A 20,185-nucleotide genomic window follows, 5' to 3' on the forward strand; every position below is an offset into this window, starting at 1 on the left:
AATCCAAAAACACCTCTTATGTGTGAGTCACAGAAATCAGGAAGAATGTAAATACCTTACGGAGTACAGGAAACTCACACAATGTGTTGTTGTAGGTTTTTTGGGCTATATGGCCATGTTCTAGAAGCATTCTCTCCGATGTTTCGCCTGCATCTGTGGCAAGCATTCTCAGAGGTTGTGAGGTCTCAGACCTCACAACCTCTGAGGATGCTTGCCACAGATGCAGGTGAAACGTCAGGAGAGAATGCATCTAGAACATGGCCATATAGCCCAAAAAACCTACAACAACCCAGTGATTCCAGCCATGAAAGTCTTAGAGAAAACATACACAATGTTTTAAGGGAGACTTACACTAACAGAAATGAATTCACTAACACGACAAGATGTTTTTATTTGTTTCATGCAAAATTGGAACATGTTACTGATACATTGCTGAATTTAGCAGACTCAGCCAAGAAGGATAGGGAGGTCTGCATGATTCATATCCATTACCCTAAACATTAATTGCCATGATTTCCTATTTCTCTGATAACCACAAATGTATAAAAACTGTTTAAAATACATTTAAAATACATTTCACAGGTTTTGTCTTTTGTATGCTATGCCAAAAAGAGAGAAGAATGCTGATGAATTTTGAGCAGTCAGAATCTGACTTTTTCTAGCTTTTGAATACATTCAAAATATATTTAAAATAGGATATATCCAGTAAGATATTTTCTTTCTTTCTTTCTTTCTTTCTTTCTTTCTTTCTTTCTTTCTTAATCTATATAGAACTTTTTTTCTGAGGAAACTCAATGAGAATTAGAGGGTTCAGGGCAGTAATGTGATAAATTTTGAAATGCCCTCACTCACGATTATTGAGTCGCCTTCAAGAAGAGTCTAAGGTGGCTCTGTAAATCTAATTTTTTAAAAAGAAATCTATCGGATTTCATCTTCAACAGAAGAAGTTCTTTTGTAAAATTAAAAGATTTTTGCATCTGCTTTAGGCTAGCTTCTGACAAATTTTATTTACTCAGAACATAATAAAGGCATGTAATCCTCTTCTCTCTTCACATTCTGGAATCCCTTTCAGACAAAGGTTGAGCCACTTTATTAATTCAGTCTTTATGTCAGGTCACTTGTTGAAGTCTAGTGTTAGCTGTCTCCTTGATATCCTGTATTCTGCTCATGACTGTTGACAGGTTATGGACTTGTGGGATAGGGGCCGATGTTTCTGTAAGTCTTTCACTAAGTTATCTGTAAGCTTTCCCCCAAAGTTTTGGAAATGATAAGTCAGACATAGCTTGCAATCATTTTCTCACCGTCCCATTAACCTTGTAAGAGATTACATACTGTACTTGTATTTGACATCTCACTGTCCTTATTTGTTGGTAACTTTGGCTCCTTTGTGGAGGGGTAGAAACCTGTAAATGACTGCTCTCTAGGTAATTTGCAGTGAATCCAGTTCTTCATTGAGAAAAATGTCTTTTAAACAACTGCCATATTGGATGCCGGTTCAGAGAAGAGCAACAAGCGTGATAAGAAGTATAAAGAACAAAACATATGAGGAAAAGTTGAAGGAGTTGGGCATGTTCAGCTTGTTGACAAGAAGACTAAGGAGTGACAAGACTGAACTATTTAAATACCAATAGAGGGGGGTCACAGAGAGGAGGAGGCAGGCTTGATGCTGTTCTAGGCAGTAGAATAAGGTCTGAAGTTACAGAAGAGTAACTTCGACAATACATTATACAGAAGAGTAGATTGTGATTGCAAATTAGAAAGAATTACTTGGCAGTTTGGCCTAGAACCAATTGCCTAGAGAGGTGATGTGGTCTCTTTGCTGTGCAAACTCCGCAAATAAAGAGGCAACACGCAAAAATGGGTTAACTATGGGCAATTGTACTTGGTAATTAACTTGGTAATTAACTTCTCTGGCTCTCTTCAAAGACACTTGAAAGCTACCTGATGGGGATGCTTTAGATGGAGATTCCACACTGAATAGGAAGTTTGGACTTGATGGCCCCCAAGTTTGATTCTACGATTTAATTACATGCTGTTTTAACCTGTGTTTTGGGGGCCCTATTAGGAGAAGGCGGTGTATAAAAATAAATAAGGACTGAATGGCTCTAGTTCAATTCCTTGTGAAGGAACTGTGGAAACTTTGTGAGAAGACCGAGTAGTACATCCCTAAGACCTTTCATAAAACAGAGTTTAAAACATAGTTGCCATGTAATAGGCATCTTTTTGCCTTTGCATTAATTAGGATGGTTATATAAAGTGAGAGAAAACACTGACTGTTTGTGAAGTACTCCAATGTAGAGTAATTCTCAAGATGAATAAATTCTAGCTTCCTTTCCATAACTATGTGCACTCTTATGTTTCTAAATACTAGATAAAGCATACCATAGATCTTTTAGAAGTCATACAGAAGACCCTCCCCTGGTATATATAAAGGCATCTTATCAAGGAGAACACTAGATGCCTTCCAATGAACAATTCTCATGAACAGAATAGGTAAATATTTTGTAAAATTTCAATTAAAATGAAAGAAAAAGCAACACTCTTAAAACTAGTAATATCTAGTTTCTGAATTCCCTGTACTTTGAAATCAATCTGCTGACACAGATCAATACTTCAGTTAACATGTCAAGAACTGTAACGTGTGTTATTTGTCCTATAACATTACATTTTGTTCTGCACTAGTTCACAGTACAATAAACTCTTATTCTGACACGTGAACACTAAAGTAAGAATGCATCAGTCCATACAAACACACATAGCTCCTTAAATACTATTAACTTTTTCTCACCATATGGTTGCCACATGGAGGCTGCCAGACATTGCCTCTGTATGATGTTTACTCCACATCATGAGCTTTTTGTGTGGGCCGCTTCTCATGATATAGACCTCTCAGGGTGGCTGTTGAAAGTGCCTCCATGTGATGCAGCTTCATGTCTATGCCAGCTCATCATTTCGATTGTACCTTGCACTGTGGTTTTCTTCCACAAAGCCTCAAATATTCATACTTCAAACTGTCTCTGTGTGGCAGCTGTTCCACAAGGCAAGTCATGGCATGGATAATATACACTGCAGAGCAAGCAAGCAAGCAACCAATGTCTATGCGATGACCGTACTTTTTTGAAGTGGCCCTCAGCACTTACTCACTACATATACGTATTTTGTCCATATAATGGTCAAGCTGGTTGTGACAGTGCAGAGACTGGTAATATTTACAAAGGCCCATAAAGGTGATCATCTCATTGCATGGAACAGCTATTATTCAGAGGCAATTTCATGTTCTCTCCACATGGTGGCTGCAACATGAAAAATGGATCCCAGCTAGTTCATTCTAGCAAGCTTCTAGAAGCAGGGACACCAGCAGCACATTATTTTTAATATGCTTGGCTCAACCATATACTCTTTGGTATTTTAAGATTAAAATCACGTGGATTAAGATAAATGGAAAAGATAGGATGTAAAAATAATAGTGATCGTTAAAAATAAAATTAAGTCATACTTATTTTCAATCAGGATCACAGTTAAGGACATCTGCAGAAAACATGTATCACATACTTCACATTAAAGCTGTCTGGAAGCCTAAATACATGCTTTCTTGGACTATGTGTTATAGCGTAGAGCTTTTTCGATCTATGCTCCAGTTCTGTGGAACTCATTGTCTCCATATATTAGAGCAATGTCGGAGTTGCGACCTTTTGTAAAGGTGCTCAAGACTTGGCTGTTTGGTTGTGCATTTAAGTAAAGTGATCAGATCTAATTTGCCAAATAGTCACTGTTGTATGTTTTTATGTTGAATGTTTTTATATTGTGTAAATGTTATTTTACATTGTAAGTCGCTCGGAGCACCTTGGTGGCGAGCGACTAATTAAGAAATAAAGTGAAGTGAAATGAAATGAAGTGAATATTGATGACTAGCCCTTCCCTGCTATAGATATAACTGTGTATAGTATATTTGAATTACTGTTCATTTTCATGGTTGAAATATACAAGCATGTGGACAATTTCAACAGAAAGGAGGAAAACATGAAAATGAACAAAATCTGGCTACCAGTATTAAAAAACTCTAAAATTACAACAGCACAACAACAGAGAGGAAACAAACAAGGACATCTAATCACCTCTCAACGAAAGTTTGCTCCAGGCACTGTCAGGCCATTATGTACTAATCAAGGTGGTCAGTTGAAACATTCACACCTAGCTCCAGCAGACAAGAGTCCTTTGTCCCACCCTGGTCATTCCACAGATATATAAACCCTTTTTCCTAGTTCCAACAGAACCGATAAAATCTGGCTCCCTTAATCCGTTTTGCTGGGCTTTGCGGTTCCCTTCTCCCCATTGAGGAGGAAAAGAGGAAAAGAAAAGTAACATTACTCCTATTCATTTGAATATGTAAAAACTAGAAGTTATTCAGACTGCTTGGAACAGATTCCTATGGATGTGTGAGAAACACATTTAAATAAAAATTAGTCTTTACACTTTCAAAAGAAGAAGCTGCCATTCCTTTTTTCACATCATACTTGGCACAAGCATAGCTCAATCAATTAAACCTAGGAAACACTCAATATGCAACCATTATGAAGTATGGACCTGAACTTTTCATGAAATTCTGCCAACATCTGGTTGTGTTCCTCCTGCTTCTAGCTCAATTCCTACTCTTGCAAGAGTTTTGACAAAAATGTACTCACTTCAGCATATTGTCAACAAATATTTTGTCCATGAGGTAACGTAACAAAGGATTTGCTTGAAATTTTGCATTTCCTTAAGTGATGTAAGACTTTATGCGGCCAATTTTAATATACTGAACTATGAGAGCTTTCTTATGTTAATTTCTACTAAACAATCCCACAGAAGCTGCTATGCTGTTCTTAAAGGCTTCAATCTTAATGAGAGACAAACAAGCACTAAAGAAAACAGAATTAAAAAAACCCATCAAACCAAAACAAGATACTTGTCTATATTTTAGAATCTCAGAAGTATACTTCAAGAAACAAAACAAAATTTAGAATGTTACCTTTATATAAAGGAACATTTCTTTTTCAGCAGCTACCTAGATGAAAGGAAAGGGCAACCATTTTTGGTCTTAATTATATGCCCCCCTCCAGTCCTCTAAACAATATGTTTATAGTCTGTGAAAATATAAACATTTAATTTACTCTATAACACTGTATTTAGAAAACATATACATATGTTGCTCCTTACATATGGTTCTTTTAGAAATGGCTTTAATATGATGATTACTTGGTATTTGTGAATGAAGTAATTATTGTTTCTAAATTCATCTATCCCCGGCAGCCTTGATACACTTAGCTTCTCTGCCCACATTTTAAAACAAGCGTATGATGCAATTATGGTAATGGAGCAACAGCATCCTTTTATAAAATATCATATAGCTCTCAAGTGACTATTCAAAATTCAGATGAAAATAGAATCATATGGAACAGAAATAGACAAGGGCTATTACAATTTTGTGTGCCTAATTAAGTCAAACTAAATAATAATGGAAGTCAATTAAAAGAATAACTATGTATCATAATTCCTTAACACAAATACCTCCACACAAAGCATTATCACTTTGAATGTTAGTATCTGATTTCTAGTAATAATCTCCTGTTAAGTTCTAAAAGCTCCCTCCCTCTTACTCTCAGTATTTACATCTTGGTTTTTTAAAGATTTACGGCTGTTCTCCATTTGTCATTTCCTAGTCAAATTATGTGTATATAACTTTAAAAAACCTTGACCATAAATCAGTCTAAATACTAGAACGTTTTTGTTGTTTTTCTTTGAACTTTGTAGATGCTTCCAAGATCTGTCTGTTGAAGGAGGTGTTTGTAGCTCAGAAAATGGAAAATGGCCTTCCTTTTGCTGGTAAAAGAAATGTAAAAGAGATTCTAAAGGGAGCTGGAAAGACTATAGAAACTGGAACACATTTCTGGCTCTTTATTACTTCTTCTTCAGGCTGCTCATTTCTCAGAAGAAAAACATGGCTTTGAGGGGGAGGAAAGGAAAAACAAAAGCTTTTTGCTATAAAATATATCATATCTCCTCCCAGAAAAAAAGATAAAAGGAACTACCAGTATTCCACAAAGTGACAGCAATTACTCAGACAGTTCATATGCTGAAGTAAAAGTCTAAAAAGCAATTTTGAGGATTATTTACATAGACAACAGAGGTGGCCAACTGTGACCCTCCAGATGTTCTTGGCCTGAAACTCCCATCACCCAGAGGTAGAATATGCAACGGAAAGAGATATGGAAGTTGAACCTGAAGGGTCACCCTCACCCAACCTTGGCAGTGAAGTGACAAGAAGCTTACAATGAAAATATTTTATTATACTTGTTCATTTTTTATCATTGCCTGTATAGTCTTTGGTAACAGAATAATGTATCCCTGTGTGAATTCATGCATATCTATGAGCAAATTACTTTTGTGCCACTTGTGCTACTGAGAAGTTTGAGACTTAAAGTATCATTCTCGTGGATATAAGAAGAAACAGAGCAATGTTCTAAAGTTGATCAAAACCATGAGACACATCCCTTTCCAGGCAGAAGTGTAGTACATTCATATGGTTTCTTGTGCTAGAAGATTTGTCTCTCATGGGAGAGTAATTTTTACTACTATGATTCCTAGCTGTCAAGCATCTGGCCACTTCAAGGTTCTCCTTTGGTACTAAACCTATTAGTTATCCCTCAGAATGATTATTATTTTTCTATTCATCCACAAGGAGTTTTTCCCTAACTACATTTGAATGTTCTATTTATTTATTTTCAGCATTTCCACTTTTATGCAACACCCCTCTTTTTTCTTAAGGCAATGATCACATACAGAGAAAGGGCACAATACTGAAATCTATCAACAAGTTTTTATACATATTTCTCATGTAAGGCCTAGTGCAGAAAAAAATCCAGCGAATTGTACAAGAGTTGTATGATTAGGTACCAAATTAAGAGTAATTTACCCCAAGACAGAGACAGAGGAGATCAGAGTCTGGATATGTAATAATTATATGCCTTTTTGAAAATAATTTGAATATCTGCCTGCTCTAGACTTGAAGAACCAGGTTTCTGAAAAGCATAATCTGTAAATTAAAATTCTGGGCATGCATTCAACATAATGATTCTGTCCATTCCCCCAAAAATTGGAAACACTGCCTTGTAAGCTATTTATTATAAATATTCCCATAGAATACTTTGAGAGAGAACTCATGTTTGTAAACTTATCCAAGATAAAATTGCACTCTATAATTTGCAGTAAGCAGTTCAACACGAACAAAGCACTGCTCTTTCCTATTAATTCTTGTGATATTTCCCACAGTACCTCCCATGCACATCAGTAATTGATAAATAAAGTTACGTACATTTATCTGGACCAACACTATTAGATAGACACAAAATAAACTCCACAATTGTTGTTCAATTCTACTGTGGATCCTACAGCATTCACTAAGCAGTTATAGATCTGAGAATGGGCCATTATATAAGGATTTCGAAAGGACACTTAAAATAAATGTCTAATAAATAGAGAAAAGAAATTTATTCATGTTCGAAGTTCAAATCAAGGATGCTCAACAGAAAATATGTCATGATCACAGCATCATTATGGTGTGTCACATTTCCATGTAAGATGTAGTTTAAAATGTGTTTAAAAACAATAGTCACAATACCCCTGAAAAAAAAAACTGGTTATAGACATTACCTCGGTAGTTTTATTGCATGGTTCTAATCCAACCATATTGGCTTGTATTAACTGATGTAGGAGTTGCACTTGCGCCACACTGAGGAAGAAGTCCAAGCTCGTTGTCATGTTCACTTCCAAAGAATGGCCACAGACTAACATTTCCTGTGAAAAGAAGTTTGGAAAATATAATGAAGGGGGAAAGAGACAAGGACCTGATTTAATCTGATTAATAAGTAGCAATAGTATGGAGAGTAGCTTGGAATAAATAGCTCTTAGTGTTTTCTTAGAGTTAGAAGAAATAAATTGAAGAGTCTGCATGAGAAGAAAAGGCTAACAGGACAATAAAACACAAAACACTAGCAAAGGGAGTCAATAGAGCAACCCATTATGTAAAAAGGAATCAACTGAAGTATTATTATTTTTTGTCGTGTCACGAGCAACTTGAGAAACTGCAAGTTGCTTCTTGTGTGAGAGAATTGGCCGTCTGCAGGAAAAGGATAGGCAGGGCTATAAACCCTAGAAGCAACTGTCTCAGATGGAAGACAGTTCTAACAAGGATGGTATTTTGATTTTGATTGATTGAACCAAATGAGAGTCTCAAATAGCACCCAGGAAGTCCAGATGACGTTTAATATACTGAATGATTGTAATCGGGAAATTGTGGGGAAATTGCTTACTTGAACTGTTTCGATAAACAACTGATCAAAGTACCATATGGGAGGATGAAAGGGGACAGAGACAAGATAAAAAGAAAAAAAGAGAATGAGAAAGAAGGATATTTAAAGGTGTGAAATGTACTTGGAAATCTTATAACAGTCTCAACTGAGCTGTGTCTCGTGTGGCGCTTTCCTTTCACACTGTCACCCACAGCTCTATGTACAAATAAAGACTGTTGTTTCTTCATCTCCTCTGCCTCCCAGCACCTCATTAAGAATTGGGCCTTGGGAAGTTCTAGGGTTTGCCTACACAACTGAGCCTCAATAATAATAATACCAACTGTTTTCATGCAATTATGCAATTTGTGTTTCTAACCAAACACAGCATAGGCTATTTATGCTTTAAAATTGGAGTTAGTAATATTTCCTAATCTCTTCAGCCAGAAAAGTACTGTTCACCATTTGCAAAGGAAAATTAGGTGGAGGAGTGGTGGGATAGCATACCACGATCCATCTGACAGGAAATTTGATGATTAAAGATACATTTTGTTTGTTTCATGTGATTCCTTTGTGAGGTCCTGTTCCATTGTTGCACCAAATTTTATTCTGTCAGAGCCATTATTCATTTTCTTGGCAGAGTCTTACAATTCTCCCTTTTTGGTTGTGTATATATGAATAACAATTCATCTTGGCTGGTAACTAATATACCAGTGGTTCGCAACCTGTGGGTCCCCAGATGTTTTGGCCTTCAACTCCCAGAAATCCTAACAGCTGGTAAACTGGCTGGGATTTCTGGGAGTTATAGGCCAAAACACCTGGGGACCCACAGGTTGAGAATTACTGTAATATACCTTATAACTTATTTAATTGATTTGTGGCTTCCTGTAAATCACGGTTGAAATCTTTTGAATTAAAGTTAAATGACTTTTGTTTAATGATTTTAACTATAGATACCCAACAATAGCTTTTGACCATTTTGGCAAATTATTTCTGACATGGAAAGCAGAACATACGCACGTTTGTTTGATCAGCAGAAGCTCATACCCCATCTTGAAGGGCACATGCATCATTATTGAAATTGTTGCAAATCTATAGTAAAGCAGCCCTTTTTCACTGAGAGAACAGATTCAGGAAGATTTAAAACAGCCAAAACATTCACATTCTTGACAGAAAACAGTAACATTCATCTGTTATTTTATCTATAGTTTAGCAATTCCCTAAACTCATCTAATATTTTTCTTTAAATCCTTATTCCAGCAAATATGTAGTAGCAGTCAACACAGTTGAGAGCCACAGTTCAGCAGGCCTGACATGGCTTGCATGTTTAGCGTTTCTTCATTCCAAGTTTAATTCTCAGCATTTCTAGTTAAAGGGCTAAGTTTGAAGAACGTACAAAGTGTGAGCAAGTCTCTAAAAATCTCCTACTCAGAACTGATGTGATGATGATGATGATGATCATGTAAGAAAAAATATATATTGATGAGCCATTTCACCCAGCTGGCATTTCATTTAAACTAGACCAAACTTCTTAGGTGTATATTATTTGCATGCCATGGACCCATAGCATAGGCAAGGACTGACATTTGGGTTAACACTATGTTAGTGTTTTACATTAAACAATTGAAGGAACAACTTAAGTAAGATTCTAATATGGAAAAAATGTATTACACATCCAATAAAAACATAGAGTGTAAAAGCAGAACATTAAAGATTGAAAATATCAAAAAAAGAAGTACAGAGTAACACAGATACATCCACATCTCACTATCTTTATCTTATATGTTAAATCCCAAAATTGGTCTGATAGGAAAATACTGTATTTCAGTCAACAACACACAAGCAGATCCTCTCAATGGACAGAGCTTTCCTCCCTCCTGCAAATCCTGTCCCTTCAAACCCGCTCTGGAGGGCCACCCCAAAACTTCATGATCACATTCAGGGGGCACATAGAGGGAAATTCACTCAGCTAGCAATGTCAACACAGTGCAATGTAATGCCTTACTTTAACACAACGTAATGTAGCATTTCAACCATCGGAATAACCAATTAAGCCCCATGAGAAAAGCTACCAAACACTAACCTCTGTGTGCAAATTCTCTGGTGAAATTACTTTTGTAAAAATGATGGCAGGAGCTGCAGTTATTCGTACTGTAAAGTCTGTTAATATTGGAGTTAAAATAGCTCTCCGTTCTTGATGCCGCTTTATGCTAAAAGAAAAATAAAATTAACATGGATTACACATTCTTGAGGCAGGAACAAGGTTGCCTAGATTTGAAAAGAGTTGCAACAGTAATTTCTTCATATAGTGAAAAGTCTGAAATATATGTAAACAGAAAGTGGACAGAAAAGAATCTGTTTGATGATAAATGTCCAAATCAGAGGTTTGTTTAGATAGTAACAAGAATGTTGCTTCAAGAACAAAAGTTCAGGGGAGAAAACATAAATCAGGGCCAGAATACATGTTCAGTGTTATTGAAGGACAGAATCACAAAGTTAGAAGGGACCCATAGACCATGTCTACAACCTCAAACTCGATGCAGGAATCCAGCTTGGGCATCCCAAGCAGATAGCTGTCCACCCTCTTTTTTAGCATATTTAGAGGAAAAGACTCCCACTATCTCTCTAGGGCAGGCATTTACAGCTTTAAAAGGAACTCATATTGAAGGGTGAAAATACTTTGGCACCTTGGAGATTCACTGTGAGCCAGAGTCTATAATACTATGTTTGATGGACCAATTGTCAGGGTCTGTATAAAGAAACTTCTTCTGAGCATAAGCAGAAGTTTAGTTTCTTCTAGCTTCTATGGTTTAACAGCTATAGATTAAATAGTAAAACAAAAACATGGAGCATCTCCGAGGCAATCCTTTTCAAACTATATGTTTTATTTTCAAATGTGAGTGCAGATTTTCAATCTATTTCATAAAATCATAGAATTAGAAGAGACCACAAGGGTCATCCAGTGCAACTCCCTGCCATGCAGGAATATACAAGCAAAGCATTACTGACATATGACCATCCAGCTTTTTGATTTAAAAAACTTCAGAGAAGAAGACTCCACTACACTCCAAGGCAGTGCAGTCCACGATGAAACAGCTTTTTATTATCTGGACATTTTAGTAAAATCTTTTTCCCTTTAGTTTGAGTCTATTACTTCATGTCTTTCTCTCTGGAGGAGCCAAAAACTAGCTTTCCCCCTCTTCAATACAACATTCTCCTCAATACAATATTCTTTCAATTAGTTAAACATAGCTATCTAGCTCCTGCTTAACTATCTCTCCTCCAGACATACACATACCCAGCTCCCAGAGACGTTCCTCATAGTTGAGAACACATTCTCATATTTATTTATTGTTTGTTTGTTTGTCTGTCAGCTAGCATTCTCTCTCTTTGTATTGTTGAAGGCTTTCATAGCTGGAATCACTGGGTTGTTGTAGGTTTTTTTCGGGCTATATGGCCATGTTCTAGAGGCATTCTCTCCTGACATTTTGCCTGCATCTATGGCAAGCATCCTCAGAGGTAGTAGGCCTGTTGGAACTAGGAAAATTGCGTTTATATATCTGTGGAATGACCAGGTGGGACAAAGAACACTTGTCTGCTGGAGCTAGATGTGAATGTTTCAACTGACCACTTTGATTAGCATTTGATGGCCTGGCAGCTTTTTGGTGTGGCTTGTTACTGCCTGGAGGAATCTTTTGTTGAGAGATGATTAGCTGTCCCTGATTGTTTCCTCTCTGTTGTTTTGCTGTTGTAATTTTAGAGTGTTTTTTTTAATACTGGTAGCCAGATTTTGTTCATTTTCATGGTTTCCTCCTTTCTGTTTAAATTGTCCATATGCTTATGGATTTCAATGGCTTCTCTGTGTAGTCTGACATGGTGGTTGTTAGAGTGGTCCAGCATTTCCGTGTTCTCAAATAATATGCTGTGTCCAGGTTGGTTCATCAGGTGCTCTGCTATGGTTGACTTCTCTGGCTGAAGTAGTCTGCAGTGCCTTTCATGTTCCTTGATTCGTATCTGGGCAATGCTGCGTTTGGTGGTCCCTATGTAGACTTGTCCACAGCTGCATGGTATATGGTAGACTCCTGCAGAAGTGAGAGTATCCCTCTTGTCCTTTGCTGAATGTAGCATTTGTTGGATTTTCTTGGTGGGTCTGTAGATAGTTTGTAGGTTGTGTTTCCTCATCAGCTTCCCTATGTGGGCCAGTGGTTCCCTTGATGGATGGCAAGACCACTTTTCCTCTGGGTGGATCTTCGTCTTTATTCTCGTGGCTTGTTCTTGGTCTTGCAGCTCTTCCGATGTCTGAGGTGGAGTATCCATTGGCCTGTAGAGCCCAGTTTAGGTGGTTCAGTTCATCTTGGAGGAGGTGAACTCTCTCTTTATTTGGTTTCATTTCAACCATTTTTTCCACCTATTGCCTCCTATCACTCATATTACATACAGAATGTGAGAGAAATACTGTTAAACTACATAATACACTTATTGCATAGACACACACACACTCCATGCACACAGGGTGTTGGGGCCTGTCCCCTCAACAGCATGTGCATATTAAAATATCTGCAAATGTCTCTATGCCTACAGTCGGCCTTCTACATTTCTCCCTTTGAGCTAGCCTTTGGCTGGATATACTACTCCCTGGTGGTTGCATCTGAGTGCTACATACATATTTTGTATTTTTGGGGACTCACACCCAAAGTGGGGTGTTTTTTTTCAGTTGAAAGCCCTCAATTATTTTAACTTTAGTAATGAAGGGCATGTCTGCCAGTCCAGATCCACCAAGCTATGTAGTAGCCATTGTGGTACAAACCAACCAACTAGCAAACATACATACTTTGACTTAGACAGATAAGACCATATATTAATTGAGTGCAGCGTATTACAGTTGTGCACACAAGTCATATGGGACACATAAGTCATACAGCTACTCTGGAAAACAGATGAAACTGATACAACTGTCCTATTTACTGCAAAAGGCTATTAAAGCAGTATTATTTTGTTTTAAATCTGCAAAGCCTAACAAAATATTTTCCAGTAAAAAGAAAAAAAAATACTTTTTTCCTATTGATTAGCATACGGTACATTTGAAGCTGGTTCAAGGAAAACCTGCATAGCTGAAAAACCACATGTTTTTGCAAGATATATCAGAGTGTAGGACCTGATAGTATTCTTTTGTCAGAGCTTTTCTATGAAATCCACTTACACTTTCCAGTCTTGGATTATGTTTTCCATATGTTGATTATTCACATTGTGTTTGGAACCACCTCTACATCTATAAATAACTCAAGAATATTTAGGCCAGGATCGTACTGATAGGATCTATTGTAGCCATGTCATTGGTAGTATGGAGGCACAGATACTGCAAAGATGGCTGAAGTAAAAATGTTTCCAGCGTATGGGGATGGGGCAGAGAAATTTAGCAAAGCCACTGTTAGAAAAGAAAATAGCCAGCTCCTAGGCAACCTATTTTGACAAGATCTGGCTTCTGTGTGCCTCTGTGAAGCATGGATGTTTTGGCAACTCTAGCCTGGAGGACAAGGAAGAGGGACCATAACAAGTGATATTTCAAGCTTTCTAAGACACCCAGAAGACAGGAATTAAAGAAACAAGCTACCTGAGAACCATCATCTTGCAACTACAGCACCAACTATTTTCCCTGACTTCCTGCACTCCTGCTGTATAATCCTGCAAAAATGGCCCTAATGTGGACCATTATTCCAATAAGATTCTGGCTAGGAAATGCCAGATATATCTGAAACTCTTTGAAATTAGACATATAGGGACCTTAGTGGCACATATGCATTATGTTTATAAATCTTTTTAAGGATCGAAAAATTGTCTTCCAAAAAACTCCCAGCCTTCCTCTTAATCTACTTTGATGCAGGAGTACACCATGATCTAATTCTCTTACAGTCTGACCATTATCTGGTCTTCCTGATAACAGTTAAAAGCTAAATATGCCTCAATCATTTAAAACTACTGTCATTGGTTCAATCCTTAAGTGCTTCTACTGAAAGCTCCAGAGAAGTTTTTGATGTTTTATGTCAAGAGTTAGAAGCATCAGCACGTTTTATTTCATCTAATAGATAAGAATGATGAAACATTTGCCAAGGCTTTAAAAGCACTTTTCCAGAGAATCTGATAGCTTTGCCCCACCTGTGGTTTGTTCTTCAAATGTGCATGCTATAGTGTCATCATGATCACAGTTACGAGTTACTATGTTAGTGTTTCCACCCTAAACTGCACTTTTGCCGATTTTATAAATTTGCTATTAAAAACCACTATAGACTGAAACTAGACTAAAATACTGCTTACCCACAAGCATAAAGAAATAACATATATTAGAAACCAACACCTTCATGTTACTTTATTTTCCATTTCACCGGACTGGGCCACAGCAATGTGTGGCAGGGGACGGCTAGTATATATATATATATATAGAGAGAGAGAGAGAGAGAGAGAGAGAGAAAGGTAAAGGTTTTCCCCTGACATTAAGTCCAGTTGTATCTGACTCTGGAGGTTGGCGCTCAACTCCATTTCTAAACCGAAGAGCCGGCGTTGACCGTAGACAGTCCAAGGTCATGTGGCAGGCATGACTGCATGGAGCACCATTACCTTCTCACCGGAGTGGTACCTATTGATATACTCACATTTGCCTGTTTTCGAACTGCTTGTTTGGAAGAAGCTGGGGCTAACACCAGGAGCTCACCCCACTCCCCGGATTTGAACTGGTGACCTTTTGGTCAGCAAATTCAGCAGCTCAGCAGTTTAACCCACTGCGCCACCGGGTGCATATATATAGTTTTCCCAAAAAGGGGGTTAACAAGTATGACTTTAAAATGGTCCATGAGGCCGAGTTAATATGCTGCATTTGAGAAAAATGTTTAAAATAAAATAATGCCACATTCAGTTAACACCTGAAAAACAAATTTTAAAATAAAATACATGTTTAAAAAAATCTGACAACTTGGAGGCCAGAATTGGAAAAAACGACTGCAAAGAAACGCCATTCAGAATAACAAAGTGATTATGGCTGGAATTGAGTTGTGCACTCACTCATGTAACAGCCCATTATGTGAGCCACTGCACTCTTTCCAAGGTCAGGAAGAACACTAAAAGAATGAAGACAGACTCTTGGGAAAGTAAGGTACGAACTCTGAGCAGCCTATTTTTCCAGTTCCTGCCTTCAGTGTCCTTGGACACAGACGTTCAGGAAGAGCTGGCTTAGATGCTCCTCTGTCGTGTCCTGAAGTCCAAATCAGGCTTATTAGAGTAACTTGGCCCTCAGGATCCACTGCGAGCCAAGCACTAGAAAAACAAGCTTCTTGGAGCCAGCAGCATTCCCGTCCTGCTATAATTTCAGCTTCCTTCCTTTGCTGCTACTCTTACATCCATAGTTATTGTATTTCTTTGATTCTAAGATGCCATCAATTGTAAGACACATATTAATTTCAGTACTAACAACACACACACACACATGCTGCTTGGGAAGTATGGGTGGGATTTGGGAGGGAGATTGTGAGTTTTAAATGACAATTTAATTGAATTTATTCTATTTTAATCTGTTTTTAACTTAATCCACACTGTATTATTGAATTGTTCCTTAATGTTTGTATTGCACATTTAAAAACTATTACCCGAGTGTGGGATTGTTGGCTGCCTGAGTCTGCATGAGGAGAAAGGTGGGGAATAAATAAATAAATAAAATCCAGCTCAAAGCAGATAACCTGGATTCAGAAACTGGATTATATGGCAGTGTAAATGGGGCTGTAGAATTGAAGAAATACAGTATTTCTCTCTTGCTATCCCAATTTCAAGTCTGCTACTATAACTCACCAATTACAACTCGGTCTCTATTTTCATTTACGTATCATAGGCAATTTTTTCTCTTGTAATGTGTACACATGGACAAAACACATTTTCAAAAATAATCACTTATTAACCCAGGTGCCTTGTGAATTACAAAAGTATTACCTGCATAAGAGTGTAATTGTACAGTACATTTGCAAAGTAATAGTACAATAGTTTTTTTTTTTAAAGTAGTGATTTGAATAATAGACAATGACTTTGGAAACCAGGGTTCAAATTCCCTCTTGGCCATGGGTAACACACTGGGTGATCTAGAGCAAGTACTGTTCTCTCAGAGGAATTAAAGGCAAATCTCATCTGAACAAATTACAATATTTGTTAGAGGAGATTTGCCTTTAATTCCTCTGAGAGAACATTGTGTGTATTACCATGGTCAAGCAGGAATTTGAACCCTGGTTTCCAGAGTCATAGTTTTCTTTGCAATAACCCCATGATGTAGTGACCTAAAGTTGCCTTAAATCCAGAAATGAGTTGAACACAAATAACAATAATAGGTTTCAGTGTAAATTTCTAAGTGATTTTAAAACAGATGTCCACCATGTTATCCTAAAGAAGGCTACTAAGCTATATACTTGGAATAACACATAAAGCTCTGTTCACCAGGACAAAAAGGGATATTGCAGAACTGGAAAAGATAGGAAGATAGCTGAGCAACTCCTCAGCAAAGTAATGTTACAATGGGGATGTTGAGTTTAAGAAAAGGGAAAGTGAAAACACGATAGCGATCTATAAAATTATGCATGATGTGGTGAACAGATTTTTCTTTGTCTCTCATCCCACTAGAATCCAGGGTTATGAGCTGAAATGGCAGTCAGGAATTCAGGAATACTAAAAGAGGATTCCCTTTCCCATCACATAAAACTGTGGAATACACTGACGCAAAATGCAAGGATGCCACTGAATCTGATTTAAACATTGACTTAACTATTGGTGGCTTGTAATATGTCTTTTTATGTAGTACCCAAAGAAATATGTGTATGTATATCACTTAGTAGAGAGCACAAATAGGAGCGTGCTGTTGTATGCATGTCTTTTATTTATTTATTTATTTACAGTATTTGTATCCCGCCCTTTTCACCCTGAAGGGGACTCAGAGCAGCTTACAGAACACACATAAGGCAAACATTCAATGCCAATTAAACAATTAACAAGGACAGACGACACAAACAGAGGTAAAGGCAGTTTTTCCCATCTTATTTCTGCCATCTTGGAGGCTGTGCTTGACTCCGGCGATGGGGAGAGGGGGGTGCTGTTTCTCCACCTTCCGTGCCGAGGAGCTTTCCTTCCAATCGATGTCCTTAAGTGCGCCTTTATTACCTCCCCACTAAAAGCAGTACCTATTTATTTATCTACTTGAATTTCTGCTTTCAAATTGCTAGGTTGGCTAATGACGGCCGCTCAACCCGACCTGGGCTCGAACTGCCGATCTTTCAATTGGTAGGATTTTTCTGCAGCACAGTGGTTTAGCTCACTGTGCTAAGCCCAGCCCCCTGGTTTTACAGTATGAGAATATATTGCTAAAGTAAACAGGTACTTTATATGATCCAACATAGCTCTTACATTCATTAGACTTGACTCTTCAAATTGGAAGCAACTTTTGCCATCCCTTTTGAGGTCAACTTCACTGAGCTGTTTTAATCTCTATATATTTAATATTTAATTAATGGATTAATTTAGGATCCCATATGGATAATTTGGATAATTGTCTATGAAAATAAAAGAGCAAAAGCCTTTTGTAATATTATTTTGAAATTATATTGGCACTTAATGCAGCCCTTTTATCGTTGAGTCTTTAATCTTTCAGACATGTAACAAAGTCCTTACCACATTTTGAGTATTGAAGTATGTACAATAAATGGATGCTGGAAGAGAGATAGCATCCATTAGCCCTTTGCACAGCCACTTCATCTCCTAAAAAGAGCCACTATATGTAAATTCTCTCTATGAGACCTGTAGTCAATATTTTTGCAGGGTAGAAATTGTGCAGACAAAGTTTACACAGGCTCTGTTCAGCAGGCACAATCCCAATTCCCTCTCCTGTGTTCACTGAACACAACTTGTCATCTGCACAGGGCTACTGTGACCTCTCACTGGGAAAAGCATCAAAGTCTACCAGCATAATCAAAAATGGAAGATGTCAAAGTAACATTTTCAAGCAGATTTGAGCTGGAAGCTTTCTTTTGCATATCAACAAATCAACGGAAATTTGTCATTTCAGAAATGGCAGCTGTTTTCATTTACAGAAGCACAAGAATTGGTTTGGAGCCAATTGAGTAAAAAATCTTTTTTTCCCCTCTGATGGCTTAAAAATGTCTAAACTGGTTTTGTTCAAACTCTATGGAAGTACAAAAGGGGATAATAACTCTGTTGTTCGTAGACTGGAAATGTGAATGCCAGGTTTTAGCCTCGAGTTAGATTTTATGGCCATATAATAAGCTATTATGGAAATGTAGACACAACTGTATCTGTATGGTGATTACAGTAAAACAATGCTACAAACAACTATTTGAAATGTACTGTTCAGATCCTTTGTTCATGAAAAACATGTCTGTAATGGAATGCAAACACACAGCTGAAAGTAAAAAATATCAAAACGGTTAACTCAGATATATAAGATGCTATTGTCGCAATGTTTCTACTCAAGAGGTGTTTTTTTCAATCAGTTTCTTACCTACTTGCCATATTCCACTCAAGTGCTGGATTCTGAGAATTTCGTTCGTTCTCTGGCATTGTCCTGCCTTTACCATTCTCTTTCTCAGGCTTCAGCTGATCCCACTGAGCAGTACCAATGTTGATGGACTGAAGATCTACTTGATATTGTCTGTCTTCAACCTCTGAACCAGGATCACGAAGAATCCCCAGATTCAGCGCTCTCCTGTGATGGCAGAAAAAAAAATATGGAAAGATTAAGGAAATGTTTCTATTGTTTTCATCCGTACTTTCCACCTGTACTTTAAGGCCATAATCAGTCAACTGAATTAATTTCCGAGTTGTACTGGGTCAGGACAGCCTACAGAGGATGTAGAATTATGAGAGAATGGATTCCTGTTTTCAAGCAGTAATATCAAGGATATACCAACCTGGACTCTCCATCAGCTACAGAAGGAGCAGCTTTGAGAATTTTCCTTTTTCATGACCTAAAAGACCACCCAGTTCCTTCTATTTTCTGTTTCCCTGTGACTAATCCTCCTTAAATGTCTAGTTTCAAAATGAAACTCTGTATTAATTATGAGGGAAAACTTTAATCTTATCCACCTGCTAAACACAAGGAATGGATAGCAACAAGTCCTGTTTATGGGACCTACCTATCTATCAGATAGCAGGAGAATCACTACAACAACCAGTCCTGCCCAATCCCCTTTCAGATTGTAGCAAAACTCTTTAAGAAGTCTAGGAATATTAACAAGACCAACCTTCCACTAAGTCTTGCAGAGTTTTCTTTCTGCAGTGAACAAAAATGGCCTTGGCCCCAAAGCTGAATGGAAACCAGACTAAAAAGGATCTAGAACAGTGGTTCCCACTCTTTGGGTATTTTGAATTCAAAACACTCTTTGGGTATTTTGAATTTCAGCTCCCAGAATTCCCAACTGCTGGTAAGTTGTCTGGAATTTCTGGGAGTTAAAGTCAAAAACATCTGGAGAACCAAAGGTTGAGAACCACTGATCTAGAACATCTGTTTTAACCAGAATATTCTGAAGCTGCCTGACACATCCTAATTTAGCAACATCAGTTAGAAAGGGAAATTTGAAACTGCCATGTAGTTATTCCCATCTAATACATTTCAGAAAGGATTTTAAAATACAAATCTCTGTTTCATAACAGTTTATCATTTAACTTTTAATACATAATAAGAATCATACTGAATAAAAGTCAATCTAATCCAATATACTAGTCCCAATAGTAAGCACCCAGATGTTCTCAGGATTTCCAGAGCAAAGCACAAACAGAACATCAACCCTTCCCTGCTCTTTGTCTTTCACCAGGTAACAATTCCC

At 37.5% G+C, this 20,185-nt stretch overlaps 1 protein-coding gene across 3 annotated transcripts in view; it reads right to left on the minus strand.

The window, feature by feature from the left end:
- The window catches only part of VPS13B (vacuolar protein sorting 13 homolog B), a 382,845-nt gene that overhangs the window by 136,149 nt on the left and 226,511 nt on the right, over window positions 1–20,185 (minus strand). For all 3 annotated transcript variants that reach the window (XM_060775658.2, XM_067467340.1, XM_067467339.1), the window contains exons 31-33: window positions 18,862–19,065; window positions 10,408–10,534; window positions 7,690–7,833 (exon numbers count right to left, since the gene is read on the minus strand). In XM_060775658.2, coding sequence (XP_060631641.2) covers window positions 7,690–7,833; window positions 10,408–10,534; window positions 18,862–19,065 — 475 coding nt within the window. The remainder of the gene's footprint in view (window positions 1–7,689; window positions 7,834–10,407; window positions 10,535–18,861; window positions 19,066–20,185) is intronic.

The sequence above is a fragment of the Anolis sagrei genome, chromosome 4 (genome assembly GCF_037176765.1).
Source record: "Anolis sagrei isolate rAnoSag1 chromosome 4, rAnoSag1.mat, whole genome shotgun sequence".
Lineage (NCBI taxonomy): Eukaryota > Metazoa > Chordata > Lepidosauria > Squamata > Dactyloidae > Anolis > Anolis sagrei.